Source organism: Aulonocara sp. 'chitande type north' Nkhata Bay, linkage group LG22, assembly GCF_057382095.1.
Source record: "Aulonocara sp. 'chitande type north' Nkhata Bay isolate Kocher_YH1m ecotype deep benthic linkage group LG22, A_spYH_male_GT1.1, whole genome shotgun sequence".
Lineage (NCBI taxonomy): Eukaryota > Metazoa > Chordata > Actinopteri > Cichliformes > Cichlidae > Aulonocara > Aulonocara sp. 'chitande type north' Nkhata Bay.
This window is the reverse complement of record NC_141364.1, coordinates 9,460,873-9,479,922: the sequence shown is the minus strand read 5'-3', so window position 1 is coordinate 9,479,922 and position 19,050 is coordinate 9,460,873. Positions and strand designations below refer to the sequence as shown.

At 40.4% G+C, this 19,050-nt stretch overlaps 1 protein-coding gene across 2 annotated transcripts in view; it reads right to left on the bottom strand.

Annotated features, from left to right (window-relative positions):
* nudcd1 (NudC domain containing 1) overlaps positions 1-19,050 on the bottom strand; it is a 60,546-nt gene that overhangs the window by 8,651 nt on the left and 32,845 nt on the right. The window contains exons 7-9 of one of the 2 annotated variants that reach the window (XM_086280582.1): positions 10,471-10,615; positions 8,242-8,367; positions 3,956-4,127 (exon numbers count right to left, since the gene is read on the bottom strand). In XM_086280582.1, the coding sequence (XP_086136708.1) occupies positions 3,972-4,127; positions 8,242-8,367; positions 10,471-10,615 (427 nt within the window). In that variant the 3' untranslated portion in view covers positions 3,956-3,971. Of the gene's footprint in view, positions 1-3,955; positions 4,128-8,241; positions 8,368-10,470; positions 10,616-19,050 lie in introns of those variants that run through there. The other variant, XM_086280581.1, reaches the window with a different exon arrangement.

Here is a 19,050-nt window from a genome sequence, read left to right as displayed (position 1 = left end):
CTGTTCCAACTCCATTTGTTCTGGAGAGAAAACGACTGTTGTTATGACATAACTCCTTTTCGGCATCTGACTGTTCACACTGATTCCTCACTTGATGAAAACTGCCAACTTGTCTCAGAGGCTGTCAGGCGGCGTTGTCCTCCCCATCTCAATACACTTTTGACAAGCATTCAAAACGCTGCATAAACCAGCTCATAAGCTGGTGGATGATTGTAGCAAACAATGAAGAGCCATTTAGGAAGCCGTCATCTCTCCTCTCTAAAACTCATTTTCTTGCCAGTTGTGGTTGACTTGGAGTGTGAGGCTTTGGTACAGCCTCTGTGTGTGTTTATGTGGGGGAGGTGACTGATAACGATGCCACTGCCTGCCCTGTGACATGACTAGTGAATACGAAACAAACAGTGGAAATACAAATAAGTGTACCAAATTAAATTGACTTAAATCACAAGTTTGTGAGCTGCCAGAGGAGGACGAGTGCAGGTTTCATTAATTTGAAGGTTACTGCATGTGATCTCATTGATTAGTTCTCCCTCTCCCTATAAACCATTTAATGTTACTACCATGGATCTTGTAGTAAGTAAGCAGTCAGCGTGACTACATCTGATGAAAGACTTCAACAGGGAGTCAGAGGAACAATGACCTATTCAGGCCTAGACATATAAAAAAGAAAGCCTGTGATAAGATACTGAGTAATCTCTGCTATAAAACAGTACCACTGCATACCAATACATGCTTCACATTTGAAAACATCACCGTTAAACGCAGTTTCAGCTGTATTAAACTATAAAAGTGACAATTAGCACTACATTGGCTCAATACTGGCTCTGCTGACTAATACTGACATACCAACATCCAGGGTTTCTGCATACAAATTACATGCCTGGTAGGATCACTACCACCTGTGGCTTTTAATATATGAATCAAAGAAACATTTTTTAGACCAGAGTTAGAAGTTAGCTAATGGTAAGTCCTTAAAAAATTAATCACATAACCACACACTGTAAGGTTTATGCAACAGCTGCCATAAATTAACAGTACTGGTAATTATCAAAAATTAAGTTCTGTTTCTGTAGCTCTTTGATTGAAATTACTTTTTTGTAACTAAAATATAATTATTGTTATTATCCATGAATTTCAAATAGCACATTATTTTTTCATTCAGATGCCAAATTACAGACATTTACTTGCATCCCAGAACATAAAAATTAGTCCCAGTGGTTTAACATGCTTGACTGATTTCTAGGGACCCGAATAAAATTTGGGTTTAAAAATGTGAACTCAGTTTGCTATTTGCCTAATAAATAGCATCATTTTTTTTTAAAGATTTTTAAAAATCTGTTTTCTTGTTTTTTATTACATGTGGTCTCACATATTTGTTAAGCACTGTAGGCGAACCTGTTTTTGCCTGTTCTTAGCATGATTATTGTACATAAAACTACCTACGTGTGGATGAGGTAAATAAAACTATTTTCAGAATACTAATATTCTGCTGCTTGTTTCCAGGAAAGGAAAAAAACAAAAAAACAATCTTAAGCCTTTTATTGCATTATTTTCACAAACACCTTTCTCTGCAGGGGGTTCAGGTCTCACCTTACAAGCTGTGGCAATTTAAACCCAGACAAAAAGTAAACAGAGTGACACTAAAAAGATTATAGAAATAGTGATTGTATTAGTATTGTATTGTATTTTGTATTGTATTCTACTTTAGCTTCTTCACAAAGCCTTTATTGAATAAGAAGGATTTAACTGAAGGGAGCAGTGGATTATCCTTCTGAATCCAGAATTCCTGCTAATTCCTGTATTAGCTTCAACACGGAGATACAATATTCACAACTGAGAGTGATAAAAAAAAAAATGTAAAAGAACAGGCGGAGCTCTTAAAGAAACAGAGGACTTTTGTCTGTCAGTAGGAAAGGTTCAATCTAATGCAGCAACAGTATAGGAAAGAATAAGGTGAATGTCTCACTGTCTCATCTTTTCTTCCTTCATCTTACGTCAGTTTTCCTGCATCTCCACAGAACGTGCACATAAGAAAATGCATTTAAAAAAGGCATTAAGGCCACTGAATATGATTAAGAACCGGGGGTGGTTAAGTTGCCACAATACATACTGCTTAAATGGACCTAAAGAGAAGTGCTTTATGCATTCAGATCGTTTTTGTTTGAGATGCTCTTTGGAAAGGAGAAGTTTATATAGAATATATACAAGTATTCCAAGGCACTTACTTTCAAACGACATTTAAAATGCATTAGTTTTCATGTGTAATCTAAAAGAAACAACCTCCCTGATGAAGGCTTATAAACTGAACTTGGCATTTTTTAAGTTAAACATAACTTTTAAAAAAATGGCCTGTGTATTGCTACAGTGGAAATTCCTCAAAAAGACACACTCTCCATTTTTATTGTTCTGATCAGTTTGAAGTGAGCAGGGTTCAGCTGATGTCATGCATGTATGCACCAATCAGGATCTTATGAATGAAAACACAATGAAAAATGTGTCTTCAATAAAATAAATTAATAAAAAAAAATGGATGACTTGTTTAATTATTCTTTATTTCTAGGCTGAGGTATTACCCTTTCATTTCATCATGATGTCACCATAGCTCTGTGAAAAGCCTTCAGTTGATCCAAAACACTGGGACTACAAAATCATATTTCTCCATTTAAGCATCTCTTCACTAACTTTTTGTAAAATCCAGAATACAAAATAAAACCCTTCTCCCTTAATGACCAAGCTCCATCATATCTTAAATATCTCATAGCACCATATTATGGCAACAGAGCAGAACTTAGCCTTCAACTATCGGGCTCCTCCTCTGTAGAATCAGCTAGTTCGCCTTCCTGCAATGTCAACAAATGCCATTTTTGTCACATCTGCAAGCATAACTCAGTTACACAGCAGGCCTCCTTTTGTGTCACTCCCAATTCTTGACTGTCAATCCCAACTTCCCATCAAGAGAGATGATTTTACTCCAAATCATGATCCAAGTATTTATTGCCTACATTTAGTGTGAAACAAAACAAATGAAAAAGAAGCAAAAAAGCAAACCACGGTCTCCTGCTCGATATACATGCTACTTAAGACTAAAATGTTATCTCTTATAAGCAAATACCGCTGATGCCAGTGCATCAAAGGCACTGATCCCAAAGGAAACCTTATGCATACTGGGGAGATGCAGGTGGCATCTGAAAACATCACATTATATTATGTACCAGGATTAGAACATGTTGGTGGAAGCACTATTTGGCATTAACATTTGGTCTTCTCTTTACAGCACCTCATACTTTTTCCTCTTTGTTCTTTTTTACCTGAACCATAACTGTACATAGAGGTAGTGCAGGTACTGTATCTTTTGGATGCAGAGCAACATGTTTTTGTTCTGCAGTCACTCGCGCCTACAACCTGCCCAGTGTGGGTTTGTCATTGCACAATACTCATCTATTCATTCTGCTCTCTTTTCACTCCAAATAGTCGACAGCCACCCACCCTGTGGTTGGTTCTGTCAGAGATTTCATCCAGAAACCAATCCAAGCCTTTTTCCTCACACATACTGCTGCTTCCTTAACCCTTTGAGGTCTCAATTGTCACCGTGATGACATCAACCCTAAACATAGGCAATCAAAATATGTAATTTTAGCTTTAATTTAATTGCTCTCCCAAGTTTTGGTTATTCTTAAGGTTGAAAACATCCAGTTCAGAGACCTTTGATCTGTATCTCAGTGCTCAATCACTGCTTTTAACTTCAAGAGAAAGACCATGACATGGTTAAAAAGCTGCGTAAATAAGCCAGTCTGTGAGTTAAGACATTTTTAGGTATATTATATAGCGGTTGCATAATATATGCACAATGCAAGGTACTGCCACTGAAGCCTGTATAGAAAAGTACTTAATAATTACTCATACCTGCTAACATTTTCAAAAAAAGCAAAAAAACCTGTCAGTAAAAGCTGTTTTATTTTTAATCAAATGGTTTATAGATGATGACAGGAAGTGGGAACTTGGTATTGCAGAAAAGGGGAAAAAATGCATCTGTATGCAGGGGCCAGATGTCTGTTATAACAGCTGAAATGCCAACTCCCTCTCATCACTGCTGCCGTCACGCTCTTAGAAGGCTGCTGCTCACTCGCCTTTACAGAGAGAGGACAAAGCGTTGTTTACTTACACTCTAATCAGCCCGAGACGCTCAATTTTATCTTTTAAAAACCATCCAAGTGTTTTGTTTGACAGCAAGGGAGCCAGCTGCACCAAAGGGCAGTCAAATATGACCTTCAGTTATAACCAGAGTGTAAAATCAAAGCCTTTTTTTAGGAAATTGCATATCATAAATGTGTGACTCTACCTCCACCTGAGGAGGCTGGGATGTCTCTCCCAGTGATTGTGCGTGTTTGTGTTGTAATACCCATTGATCAAACCCCCCCAAAAACAAACTGCAGTTCAGGGAAGCTCTTTGTGCTCTGCAATTGTCAGATGACTAGTTTGTAGAATCACACCTGTCCTGGTCGACAATGCAACACCTGAACAGATGCCAGCTTCACACCACATTTGTATCTTCACACTGAAATTAAGCACCTCTACACTGCCTCTCGGGCCAATTGAAATAAAAAAAAGTTAAGTTTTGTAGCTGTTTCACAGTGATTTCCTCGTTGCTGTAATGAAATACACGAAAATACAAGGTACACAGTCGTCCAATCTTGATTGTAAACCTTGAGAATGACACACCTGTCTTTCTGAGAGTGTTCCTAACTTGATTAGATGTTGTGAAGGTGTCTTTGTAAACTATTCCAGTGAACACCTACTATATACAAGTTCAATACTTGGAATCAGCTGAAGATATTTGCTGAATTTGTAACAAATAAAAAATGTGATAGTGTTTGGAAGAAAGAATTTTTACAAGTCTAACAAATTATAAATTAAACTGCACGACCAGTACCAGTCTAAATGAAAGGATTAGAAGGTCAGAACAATGTGAATTTCCCATTGTGTCTTAGATAAGACAGATCTCTCCTTTAATTATTTATTTATTGTTTGTAAATTATAAGTCATAACGGTTCTGGCAGAATTTGTTTAAAATTATTAAATTTAAGTTGCCTTTGATGTAATAGCTGAGGAACCAAGATAAAATATAATAAATAACAGTGCGGTAGTCTGTTTCACAATGTCATCATTGTTTTGTCTCATCATAAATGCAGTGCACTCGCTTTCTAATGAGAACTGGCTTCTGTCGCTCCTTAAAAGCCCATATTTGCACTTAGTGACTGTGATGTTGACTGCATTAGGAAGGGTTCACAGGCAGTCATGGCCAGGATGTTAACATATAGAAATTTGCAGAAATTTGCTCGTTTCTGAACATTTTAGCAATCTTATACTAACCCCAACAGGGTTAAACTGAGTTCCCTTCCAGACATAAAGTCATAACAGTATGACATTCAAAGGTCGGACTGTTCGTAATAACTCTACCTCATCCAAGCAGGAAATTGCTGGCAAATTTAACAGCAACAAAGAGCGTAGAAGAGCTCTGAACAGACGAAGCGCTGACAGACTGCCATCAACAAACAGAAAACTTTTTCACAAGAAAAAGCAAAACACCCATTCTCAGAACATTCAAATATATCTTATAACTTAAATGTCTGAAAACGTTTCAATCCAATTATCATTTTATGGTAACAAATGATATCATAAAATACTTTCTGATCCTGCTGCACAGCTTACATGATGCTGAGATAAGCACGGCTGCAAAATCCATTACAGGTGTCCAAAGTAGATGTGACTCAGCCTCCATCTGAGGAAAGCACACAAAAACCATTCTTCATCTTTTTCAGGTGGGATCAGAACCGCAGACAAACACACAGTCAAAGGTGGCAAATTAATAGGAGGAGCCCAAATTTTAAGCTAAAAGGCTTTCTGAAAAAGGTCAGGTATCCTAGTGGGCAGGCAGGCGGCTGAAGCATTAAGGTGGATAAAACGAGGTACGGAGCCAAAGAATGGAAAAGTAAGGCTTCCTGGATGAAATCCTGTACACAGACACGCTCACGCATCCATGTACACACACACACACACACACACACAAACACACAGATGGAACAGAAACAACTACAATCAAACTTATTTAAGAGCTGCAGGTTGCCTGGTTGTACTATTTGCAGAGTAAATGAAGGGAGAAACATTAAAGGGCTTTTATTCCTATTTAGCCCTTCATCACAGTCTGAGCAGAAACACTGTACTGGACACTCACTAGTTGTTATTAGGCTTTCATTAAATAATGAAAGGCTTCAATTTTACAGAGTTTTTGTGACGGGGAATTTTTCATTATGAACACAGGAATTATTTTGCCCAAACGAAACACAGAAAAGTGAAAAGGGAACATCAGTGGCGGATGTACTGTGGTCTAATATTCACACATGAATAGAGCTTTTGCAATTGGCTATATACAGTATCCGGGCTGGTGGAAGACAAACATCCAGTTATGCTCCTTCAGAAGTGAGGTTGAAACTGCTGCTTTTACAAACACGTCATTGAGTGGAGTGTGCAATAGGATGTTGTTGGGTTTTTTTTTTATAAATGTGAAAGCATACTTGGCATGTCCTTAAAATACAAATGCAAAACCCATTAAATCCTTTCTTTCCTTATCAACTGTGAATCAACTAAAATAGATGTTGTTCTAAAGAAACTGCAAACTGTGACGTCCGTTTTTCACCTTGGGGCGAATAATGGACAACAAAGACAAAGTTGCTAATTTCTCGTCATGCAAACTGAACGCATTCAAGAAGCAAAAAAAATGCAAATAATATAGGGATGATATTTCAGTGTGCAGCTTTACAAACCTTCTGTTGGAAGAGTGCAGTAAAAACATTATTTAACACTTTGTATTTTTGCTTGTTTGGTGTGAGAGGAAATAAAAAGTCACTTATTTGTTACATTTGTTTAAAATGTAACAAATGTTACAAATGTTTAAAAAGGATAAAAAGTAGCCACAAAACTCGGTGACCCATGTGACTGATTTGCAACTGGTTGCTGGTAGTCCCGAGGCGAAATTAGTCCTAAAAAGGATGTAGTCCTGCACCGAAAACCTCCTTACAATTGTTTTGGTTGCTAGCAGATTCCCACGGATGACAATAGTTTGCATGAAAGACATCGACTCATCTAGAAACATCTAGTCTCCATCTACTCTCAGAGTGCTGGTGAACTTCAAAAATGCGATGCAAACTGTGAAGGGTGACCGTTCACTTTCAAAGTAAAAACTGTGCATTACACTGTGTTTTACACTTCAAATTTTAAATGGACTGGATCTTTCTTACCTTCTACTCTGCCTGAGCACTCAAAGCACTCCATACTTCAAGCTTTCTATAGATAAATGAAAAGAATTTCATCTCTTTTGTTTAACTATTATATACACAATCACACTTTCTAACTTTCCAAATAGAACTGATATGAAGACACATAGCAGCTGCCTCACTCAAGGTTAAAAAACATGAGACAGCAAGAAAAGAAAGACTTTTCTGGCATACACCATTATCAAAATGCTAATGCTAAAATTGATTCTCCCTAAAGACTGTCTGGGTTTTGACAAAAGGCGCCCTAGTGATCCAAAGTGTTTTATATTCAGTGGACAGATACCATCAATCTCTCTGGTGACAAGTCCACATCGTTGTCCATACAAAAGGAAAAAGTCAATATATGACTCAGCTGTGATCTGAACAACAATATAAAATCCCCTGAAACAACCAGAAAAAAATGACAGGAAAATGAAAGCAAAGATCTCAGACATCAGAAAGCAAATCTGCACTTTGATGCAGCACATGAGATCAGATCCATTTGTCAGCGATGCACAGTGCCTCTAACCACTTGACCACCCAACGTGGAGCCATGTTGCTCCTTGATGAATATATTGTGCACACACAGGTTTATAAGAATAGCCATCAGGTACAACGTTTCACCTTCTTACTATTCATATCACGAGGATGAGTGATGAAGTAGGTGTGCCTGTTCTTCTTCAGTGGGCCTTTGTGGTGCTCTCTGATCAAGTGCCTTGTTAAAGGGCAATGCCAACAACAGCTCATTCACCGGGGCAGACGCTGAATACAAACATGCTCACACAAAGCATCAGGTAGCTAACAGTGTGCTTGAAGGAAATAACGGATGGACAGAGGTGACAGCTGTCTGGAAATGTTAAATCTGAGGGCTCAGAATTGAAGAGCTGGAGACTCAAAGTGTTTACCGGTGAAGAAGAGAAAGGATACTCACCACCTGAGTGGGCTTGAGTGACTGCTCATCAAAGTGTGTGAGGCTAAAGCTGTCTTCAGGAAACCCATCGCAGTCCTCCAGCTCCTGAGAGTTACAAGGGGGCTTGTCCCTGTCAGGGTTTCCATTCTGGACAAAAAAAGAAAGCAAGACAGAGGCCATGGTTACACTTGCTTTGCATTTATTAACATGTAAAAGGCAGAGCTAGCACCAAGAGTCTCAAGTGGACCCAGACGATACTAACGAAGGGCGAGGATTAGAGAGGAGCTGCCTAAAAATGCTGATGAACAGGCAACTGTGAGCGACTCTTGAAAACTAGAGAGCTACGATGTGTACAAGTCGTCCAGAGGAAGAGGGCTCAGAGCAGCTGAAGAGGAAGGGAGCAGAGATGGGAGACCTTAGGGGAGGAGGGGATGTTAAAAGAAAGAAGAAATGTAAGAGAGGTCATGAGAAAACCTCCAAAGAAAGCAAAGCCAATATTTCAAACACATACTGCTGAGTGATTTAACCACACAGAGGGTCGGGTGAATATAAACTGCTTAAAGATTTTCCCACACCTTCTATACCAAGAAACCCTCTCTACCCATCTATTTTAATACGTATGCACTATATATATAAAACACAAGTATATAATATGTGGCAGTGTGACAAATCAGAGAAAAAGACAGCTTTAAAGGAAATTGATGTTTACAAGAGTATTGTTGTAACATGAGGAATAACTTACTTATCAGGAACATTAAAAAAAACATCTCATTGATAACTTCCCAGTTATCCTTGAATAAGTTTAAGTTGTCATGAAACTACACTTTTACCATTACGATGGTTTAAAAAAACCTATAATATCTTTATATTTCAATCATATAGTATAGCAGTAAAACCATTTTTGTATTTCTGTAATCTGCCAGTATAGTACATGCAAACTCTTCAGTTGAAATTATATTTTTAATGCCTAAAATATAATAATGTAATTAATAACTACATTTTGCACAGCCTCCATCTTGGATCATGCTAGCTGTGGTAAACTTCTGCCTCTATGGATCTGGTAAATGTGCTGCCATGATTGGAGCCTCTTTGCTGTCTTTTAACCTGGCCTTTTCTAGCCACTGGTAGAATGTTCGATCGGGGCTCAAGAGTTGGGAGTTCGCCTTGTAATCGGAAGGTTGCCGGTTCGAGCCCCAGCTTGGACAGTCTCGGTCGTTGTGTCCTTGGGCAAGACACTTCACCCGTTGCCTACTGGTGGTGGTCAGAGGGCCCGGTGGCGCCAGTGTCTGGCAGCCTCACCTCTGTCAGTGCGCCCCAGGGTGGCTGTGGCTACAATGTAGCTTGCCATCACCAGTGTGTGAATGTGTGTGTGTGCGTGTGAATGGGTGGATGACTGGATATGTAAAGCGCTTTGGGGTCCTTAGGGACTAGTAAAGCGCTATATAAATACAGGCCATTTACCATTTCATGTCACCCACCTCCTCCACCTGTGGATGGTAAATCATCTCTAACACTCACTCATTCAACACTGGAGACGTCCAGGCATTGTGAGGAATTTTCCTGTCTTAACATCAGTATTACTCCAGCTGGGTTTCTGATGACCAATAGTGTGCATGTACTGATAGTTTGGATCTTATTCCTGCCAACTGGCTTTTCAGCGCCTGTTTTAACTTCTGAAAGGTATTTGGCTGAATCTTCATCATGGTGCCTGTTGGCCTGTGGTATACCCATGTCAACATGAACCAAGATCTCTAAAGAATATTTCCAGCAGCTTAATAAATCTATGGCTCTTTAATAACATCATATCCAATAAGCTCTATGTCACAGATATTTTAAGTCTAATTCTTCTTGCTCGTGGGATGGAGGGATTTTGTTTTACTTCAATGCAATCCTGCAATGTCAACTTTGAATTAAAAGTATATAAAAATACAAAGTTTCTTTCATACTTTGTATTCTAAGAAGCTTGGAAAGAAAAATGACTGGACTTCTTTACATTTTTTGAGGATGTTTCACCTCTCATCAGAGAAGCTTCTTCAGTTCATTCATTCATTTTCATATGTATGTGTTTCATACCACCACTCCCGTCTTTAATTTTAATTTGCTGTCATTAAAAAATATACATAATAAAAATATACAGAAACTGGACAGGATGGGGCTAGTCATTTAGAATATTGGTTGTACAGATAAAAGATGTTTCTCATTATATTTAGCACTGGATTTAATCAGTGTAATGTGAAGAGTGAGCCTCACCAAGTCTTCAGAGGTAAGGTGAGTCAGTCTTTCATGAATGAGGGCGGCCTGCTCATCACTCATCACATACTCCCCTCTCTTGTCGCCCATCACCAGCTCCGGCCACATGGGCCCCTCACCACGCTTCTGCAGGGTCACCTCCAGGCTGGGGACAGAGTCGGAGAATACAAAATTACAAATCATACATGTATTACTCATTAGCAAAAGGGCTGTCGATGAAATAGCATTACATTTAAGCACATAATGTGCAAACAGGCAGCTTCAGAAAGCTCACTAAGCGATTTTCTAAATTACACAAGATGGTTTAAGCTGCAAGTTCTTCTTCCACAATTTAAGAAACTATCTGAGAGCCTGCAGAGTATTTATAGTACTTTGGATGAAAATGATGCAATCAATGAGTAAACATCCAATCAGTAGCAGCTTAATAGGCTAATTTCCAGTGATGATGACAAAGGTCATAGAAAGGCTTGGAAAGATTGAGACGGGCAGAAACAGTTTTGACATGAATCGTCTTTCTCTGAAGCAAGAAGTGTCTGAGGCTGTGCTGCAGAATACATCAAGGAGAAAAACTGGAATGTTACCAACTCCTATCCTAATATCATTAAGAAGCTGCAGTATTACTTCTCGTAAAAAGATCGTCTCTGTCCTTTCAATGGAATGACTGAAATTAAGACTAAATTTACAATAAATCAAAATAACTGCAACATCATAAAGCCTTAGTTTGAGGTGTATTTTGAGTTTTTTGAAATAATTAATCCAGGAACTCAATTAATGCAATTTAATTCATGTGGTGGGAATTTCCAGCTTTGGGTGAGTTGTCCGGCTGCTCTCATTTGCTACTTTTCTTACACGATTTCAAGCTGAATATTTTAGAGATTTATTTCAAACTTTTGACAAGACTAGATAATAAAGAAAGAGAAAATGAGTGGCAGATTGATCAGGATCAATAATAAACAATAGCTGGGCCACTTCTCCAATATGTTTGACAAAGCTTTAATGTTTACTATCAAATTCAAACAAAAAGCTTGTAACTCTAGCAGCTAATGTATTAAAATCAAATGCAGCACAAATTGTTTCTGCATACTTATTTATTACTAAGAATAAAATAAACATTTCGGTTTCAATTTTGTCCATTTACACTTAAAATCTATAATAAACACCTTAATAAAGGAAATTATTATTTAAAAATCGGGCAGCATCGTGGAGCGGTGATTAGCACTGTTGCCTAACAGCAAGAAGGTCCTGAGTTCGACTTCACCACCTGGCCGGAGCCTTTCTGTATGGAGTTTGCATGTTCTCCCCATATTTGCGTTGGTTCTCTCTGGGTACTCCGGCTTCCTCCCACAGTCCAGTGACATGCACATGCGTGGGTTGAGGTTAACTGATCATTCTAAATTGCCCATAGGTGTGAATGGTTGTCGGTCTCTATGTGTTAGCCCTGTGATACCCTGCGGGCGATAATAGACGGATGGCTCTTTTCAAAACTGCATTTTATATTTACTTGTGTTATCTGGGGTGGCTGTAGCTCAGGAGGTAGAGCAGATCATCTACTGGTCGGAGGTTTGTGGTTCTATCCCTGGCTCCTCCAGTCTGCATGTCAAGTATCCTTGGGCAAGATACTAACCCTAATCCTAAACCCTAATCGATGATTGGGTGAATGTGGTATGTTGTATAGGGCGCTTTGAGTACTCCGGGAGAGTAGAAAAGTGCTATATAGGAATCAGTCCATTTACCATTTATCTCTGCCTAATATTTACATTTTTCTAAAGTATGAAAAATATGAAATAATAATAATAATAATGAAGGGGGCAAATGCTTTTTCACAGCACCGAGGCTCCACAGTCACTGCAAAGTACTACGTGCTTTTTTCTTTTAAGCAAATGCAGCATAATGAACTACGTTGGTGTGTAATCGTGTTTCCTTGTAATGAAATTACCGCCGGTCACTGGTATAAATGGTGCACAGAGTGATTGTAAAGTTTCACATTTCACAACATGCAGCTTAACAGTGTCAAAACACAGTGATGATCATCAGTTCAATGAGCATGTCAACCAAATCGTTTTCAGTCAGCAGCAACATTATGCAATGTTAATTAAATATATCAGAGACAGTGAAGTAACAGAAGCTGGCAATTAGGCTGTAAGCATGCGATATTATGACATTCACATAAGTTTAGCTGACTGATTCAAATAAATTGAATCTGTTACAGTCAGTTGTTACAGCCCACTTTGTGAGCAGCAATATAAAAGGCCGACTGACAGCAGAGTTTACAAAATAAGAGTTTTATCTAAATAAACTTTCAGTCATTTGACTACAGAGGGGTGGCGGGTGGGGAAGCTGTGATTACGGTTTCCCAGACTGGGCCTATAACCATTTATTCTCCTTCTGCAGTCTAATGGTTTTCAGTAAAATGTTTTCCTCTTGTTGCAGTTATCTCTCACTGCGTCATTTGGGGATGATCCCGGGGCGATATGTCATAGAGAGGCCGAACTGCTGGCACCGGGGTGCACATAAGTGGTCCGCAGGTGCGCATTCGAGGCGTGCAGCAGATAAGAAGTTGCAACGTGCGTTTGCGTACATATAAAAGGCACTGTTTTTGTCCGCTAGAGTGGGATTTTGTGGCATATTCTGCACCACATCTCTGTGCGGTCATCATCTGTTTGAAGCCAGCTCACCTCCTGCAACCACTTTTCCGAGAATAGGCACTTCTTTTTGCGGTTCAGACTCCTTCTGACATTTCTTTGGAGGTGGAGGAACACCAAAGTGCGCCCCAGGGCAGCTGTGGCTACAATGTAGCTTGCTATCGCCAGTGTGTGAATGTGTGTGTGAATGGGTGGATGACTGAATGTAGTGTAAAGCGCTTTGGGGTCCTATGGACTAGAAAAGCGCTATACAAATGCAGGCCAGGCAGGCCAAAGTAATTGCTTAAAGTAGCTTCTTCGACATCTTTAAGAGTTCTAAACAAATGTCTATCCCCCTCCAGAAAATCTTATGTACGCAAACTTGCAACTTCTTATCTGGTGCCCGTCTTTTATTTTGACAGCGAATGCGCACCTGTGGACCACCTATGTGCATCCCTGTGCTGGCATACTGCCTCCACAATGGTCTTGCTGTGCGCACCACGTTATAGAAAGTCAGGAGGTGTCATACAATCTGACACTACACCAAAGCAGCCATGACATTACTTTTGGCAAATGGCCCCACGCTCAAGGACAGCAAAGGCAACATGAAACTTTGTGTTAACAAAATTATCCCAATGCACGGCCCAAAGACTTGCACTGCCTGGGTACAGCCAGCAGGGGGCTGCACATGGATACAAGCATCTCTAAAGACAAGTTTGAAGCTGTTTAGTTGAAAAGCAAGAAGACCTTCTGCTCACAGCTGATGTCACCACTGCTGTCACCTCAGCCAAGTGAAGGTTAATTTTAATCTGATAGGTTCTGCTGTGAGGCAGGCAAGGCAGAAACCAGAGACAGAAGGCAAAACATGGACGCAGAGGGAAGAGAATGGGGATGCAAAAAGGGTATAAACAACGTCCCAGTAATTTAACACACAGACAACCAGAACATAAAGAAAACAAAAGACCAGAATCTCAACAATACAGAACTATAATGCAAAGATAATCAAAACAAGAAAACCCATGAATGTCCGCATAACTCAAAAGTGTGGACCAACAACAATTTGCCTTCTACCAACAATACATGAAAAGCCTGCAAACTAAATGCTTTCTGTATATAAGAGACCTAGGTTTCAGTAAGATATTGCTAACCATGGTCCACTTTATCATTGCTCACTCACTGAATCCAAGCGTAATATAGCACAATGTACCTCATGAAGAGATCTGCCTCGGTTTTCTGAATGACATCACTCCCTCTATTCTGATTTTACTGATAAAAATAGTGAACTTTCTACAGCGTTCATCTGTGTGCGCACACTGCAGCTTCTCTCTGGCCTTCAGACTCCGGTCTCATTCTTACTCTATTGTATTGCTGAATGTTATGAAATCAGTCTATATTTGGGCAACAATGAGAAGATATAAAAGAGACAAAAAAGGCAGCTTCTTAATTCACTTCAGGGCACATGGAAGAAAAATGGTGCTCAGCTGTCTGTCTATGAAGCGTATAACACACTAGTACTGAGAAAATGTTCAATCGAAACAATGGAAGAACAATTGGGGGGGGGGGGGGTTTCAGGTATTTGCATTAAATACAATAATTAAAATTCAGTCTGCAAAGAAACAAAAATACAATTTCACATTTTTTTAAAACAGGAAACAAATAAACTGTGTATTTTGTTGTCTACCATAAACTGTTACGGACAACAGTCAGCACTGCCGACAGAGGTGCGATTTCTGTAAGATATTCCGAGCTCAGAAGAACTTCCGGATATGAACTTCATCCCAACCTCACACACACAGAATAAAAGAAAGTGACACTGATGGTAAAATGTATCTCTGAGAGATAATCAGGCTTAGAGAATACAAAATAAAATGATAGCTTCTCACATTCACCTCCATGATTTAGTTTTGTTTTTTTTCTCTGGACACAACAAAGACAGACAGACAAATGCATTCATACTCCCTGCCTCTCAGATACAAGAGCCTTTAAAGTTATCAAGGATTATCAGAAATAGACTGTGTAATAATAATAATAATAATAATAATAATAATAATAATAATAATAATAATAATAATAATGGATACTTTATTGATCCCCATGGGGAAATTACTTGTTTTTCTCTGCATTTGACCCATTCACTCAGTGAAGCAGTGGGCAGCCCACTAAGCAGGCGCCCGGGGAGCAGTGTGTAGGGACGGTACCTTGCTCAGGGGTACCTCAGGGTAGCCGTTAAGTGGATTCGAACCGCCGACCTTCCGATCATGGGGCGACCACTTTACCTACTGAGCTATCCCTGCCCCTTGGTTTAACGTGGTTTCACACTGAATGGAGCACTGGAGGACTTGTATTGAAGGAACAGGAAGCAAAGATGGTAATAAAAATAAAAGGTTTTATACCAGAGGATGTGACTCAACTCATATTGAGTACTGGATCAGCAGAGCCAATTTATATGAAAAGTATTCAGCACTGACTGAATCATAGTGGATGAAGTTTGTGTTTGTCAAATGATGGACGGAAGATGTTACAATACCCTTAGTCAAGTTTAAATTAGTTTAATTTAAACGGGAACGGGAATGAGGATCAGCACCTCCAAATCTGAGACCATGGTTCTCAGCCGGAAAAGGGTGGAGTGCCCACTCCGGGTCAAGGATGAGTTCCTGCCCCAAGTGGAGGAGTTCAAGTATCTCGGGGTCTTGTTCGCGAGTGATGGGAGAAGGGAGCCGGAGATTGACAGACGGATTGGGGCTGCAGCTGCAGTAATGCAGACGCTGCACCAGTCCGTCGTGGTGAAGAGGGAGCTGAGTGTAAAAGCGAAGCTCTCAATTTACCGGTCGATCTACGTCCCTACCCTCACCTATGGCCACGAGCTGTGGGTAGTGACTGAAAGAACGAGATCGCAGATACAAGTGGTGGAAATGAGCTTCCTCCGAAGGGTGGCTGGCCTCTCCCTTTGAGATAGGGTGAGAAGTTCGGCCATCCGGGAGGGGCTCAGAGTAGAGCCGCTGCTCCTCCACATCGAAAGGAGCCAGCTGAGGTGGTTCGGGCATCTGACAAGGATGCCCCCTGGGCGCCTCCTGGGTGAGGTGTTCCGGGCATGTCCCACCGGGAGGAGGCCCCGGGGCAGACCGAGGACATGCTGGAGAGATTATATCTCTCGGCTGGCCTGGGAACGCCTTGGTGTTCCCCCGGATAAGCTGGAGGAGGTGGCTAGGGAGAGGGAGGTCTGGGCCTCTTTGCTTAAGCTGCTGCCCCCGCGATCCGGCCTCGGATAAAGCGGATGAAGATGGATGGATGGATGGGAAGTCTGATTTCTGAGAAAAGCTCCGTAAAGCCTTTTGTGGCTTCAAGATAACAAATGTGATCCAGCTCGCTTGTTGAGGATGACAATTGGGAAACTAGACAACATGTGGACATCGTGTACTCCTGCACTGATAGGAGTCACTTTTCTTTTCTTTTTTTACTGTCAGTCATAACTCAAACAGTAACACGCGGGTGGAAGAATATTTTGCCGCAAGAGAGATTGGAAGGCTTGGCCCCAGGTCTTCACTGACCAAGAATATTTTAAGTGAGTGTCAGCGTTTCACTACTTCCTGCCTGAGTTTAGTCCTGCTTTCCTTATCCGACACTTTTGTGAAAGCTCTGCTTATAGGTCTGCATGCAGAAGTTTGTCCAATTCAAGGTGCCTCTTTCCCAGCGGCCCCAATTTATTAATAAATAAATATTCTTGAATAACTCAAAGCCAGGCTCATTACCTAGAAGCAATTTCAATTCAATTTAATTCAATTTGCCTTGAAACACATAAGCAGGAGCTACTGACCCTGAAAGCACAGCTAGCGGGGTCACCGAAGATATAATAACACTCAGTGAGTCTGCTAAACACTGTCAAAAAAATCCCACATAATGTGATTCAGTGTTGTATAAAGAAAACTGAAAATAAAGCCCAAAAAGCAACTGAAAGACAATTTTCTATGCAATACATGGATTAGATCATGTTTATGTTACATTTGTTATATATGTTATACCCCAGGATCTCAAAGTGGTGCTTTTGGGCCAATGGCAACCCCAGAAGTGTGAGAAAGAAGAAAATTGCATTACTGTACATTTCACTCATCTATGCTGGTGTCACACTATGATACTGCAGAGCAGTTTATGACAAAGGGAGTTTTTCTCTTTGGTTTCATCTGTTCACTTGTAGCCTTCAAAGCAGACTGAACTTATGTAACACTGAAAGTTTCAGTTGGTTTCATAACATTTAACATCTTATTCTTCTTTAAAATATATATAAAATAGCGCAAAAATGAAACATCATACACTGAATTGAGACTTATAACCATAATAAACAAAATATATTATGTTTCCAGACATCATCGTGACAAATAACTTTTCCAGTCCTGAATTTCTTTATTGTGTACTACACCAGCGGTCCCCAACTCCCAGGCCACAGACCGCTTTGGTACCAGACCGCGAGAGTTCAAATTCAAATTCAAATTTTATTTGTCACACACACACAACCATACACAGTATGACATGGGGGTGAAATGCTTGTAGCTGTACAATGCCCGACCATTAAATGACAGAAGAAAAGTTTTACAATATTTACAATTTACTACAAAAATTTACAAATTAACTTAGGAATTTACAGTAAAGAATGTGCAAATAGCAGAAGAGATTATAAAGATAAGGATTATAAATTATAGGAATTATAGGATTATAGGTGTTAGAGTTTGTATTGTTGATTGTCATTTTTGCTTAGAAATATTTAACCATAGATGCTTAGAGGTGTATAATCAATTGTGTAGTGATAAGTTGTGTGATCTTTAACAGGCTACAGAGGCTTGGTGTGCATTCCACACTAGAATGCACACCTACATCCTGGGAGCACGGGAAGAGGTCGCATCTTGTTTTAATTGTTTTATGGTAGGATTAACGTAGCTACGTCTGTTCTAGTCTAAGTGCTCTTTGTTTAGATGAACTGCAGGACTTCCTCACCGTGTTATCTAGGATGAACCATCTAGGGTGAGGGGGAGGCTACCCTCTTCCTGACCAAGGATGTTTGACCCTTTGATCAGCAACACACACACACACACACACACACACACACACACACACACACACACACACACACACACACACAGGCAAGGTACTCTTTGTTTGTATGTAGACGTCGTATGTTAATGAACCTATGCATATTCATGTAACCTCAATAAAAGGACAGTGTTACGGGAGGACGGACGAGACCAACTGGAGTCAAGCGGTTGTCCGGTTCTCTCCCGTGCACGAGTAACATGAAGAACTTTGCCTATTTGTGTCTTGCTTAGCAGTGTAATTATATTGTCTTAACGTTCCAGCGAATAGGTTTATGCTACAAACCTATCATTAATTGGTCCTTCGATGCTGGAGCCCTGGAATCGCATTCACCGAGGGGAGGAGAGGTACGCTGAAAGACTGACGTCAGCCAGGAAGTTCCTGTGGATTCGCGGTCTGTCTTTTCTCCTCGATGAATGACGGTCGGCGGGATTCGGGCTGATATTACACTCTAAGCAACGCCAAGTAAGTTTAAAGAGGCCGACTCTATAACCGTGTCGTTGTGCAGTCTCCGCCACTGTGTGAGGCGTTGAGAAGAGGCCGACTCTATAACCGTGTCGTTGTGCAGTCTCCGCCACTGTGTGAGGCGTTGAGAAGAGGCCGACTCTATAACCGTGTCGTTGTGCAGTCTCCGCCACTGTGTGAGGCGTTGAGAAGAGCCCGACTCTATAACCGTGTGGTTGTGCAGTCTCCGCCACTGTGTGAGGCGTTGAGAAGTTCGCTACTTTGTGGAGCGATACCCGGGTTCCTCGCTACTTTGTGTGGCTAGAGGTGAGTTCTCCGCCACTTTGTGGGGCGTTGAGAAGTTCCGCGGGGTCCAGACTGTGCTGGACGATAGGCCTATTTTGTGTTGTTGTCGTTGTCATTGTTGTCATCG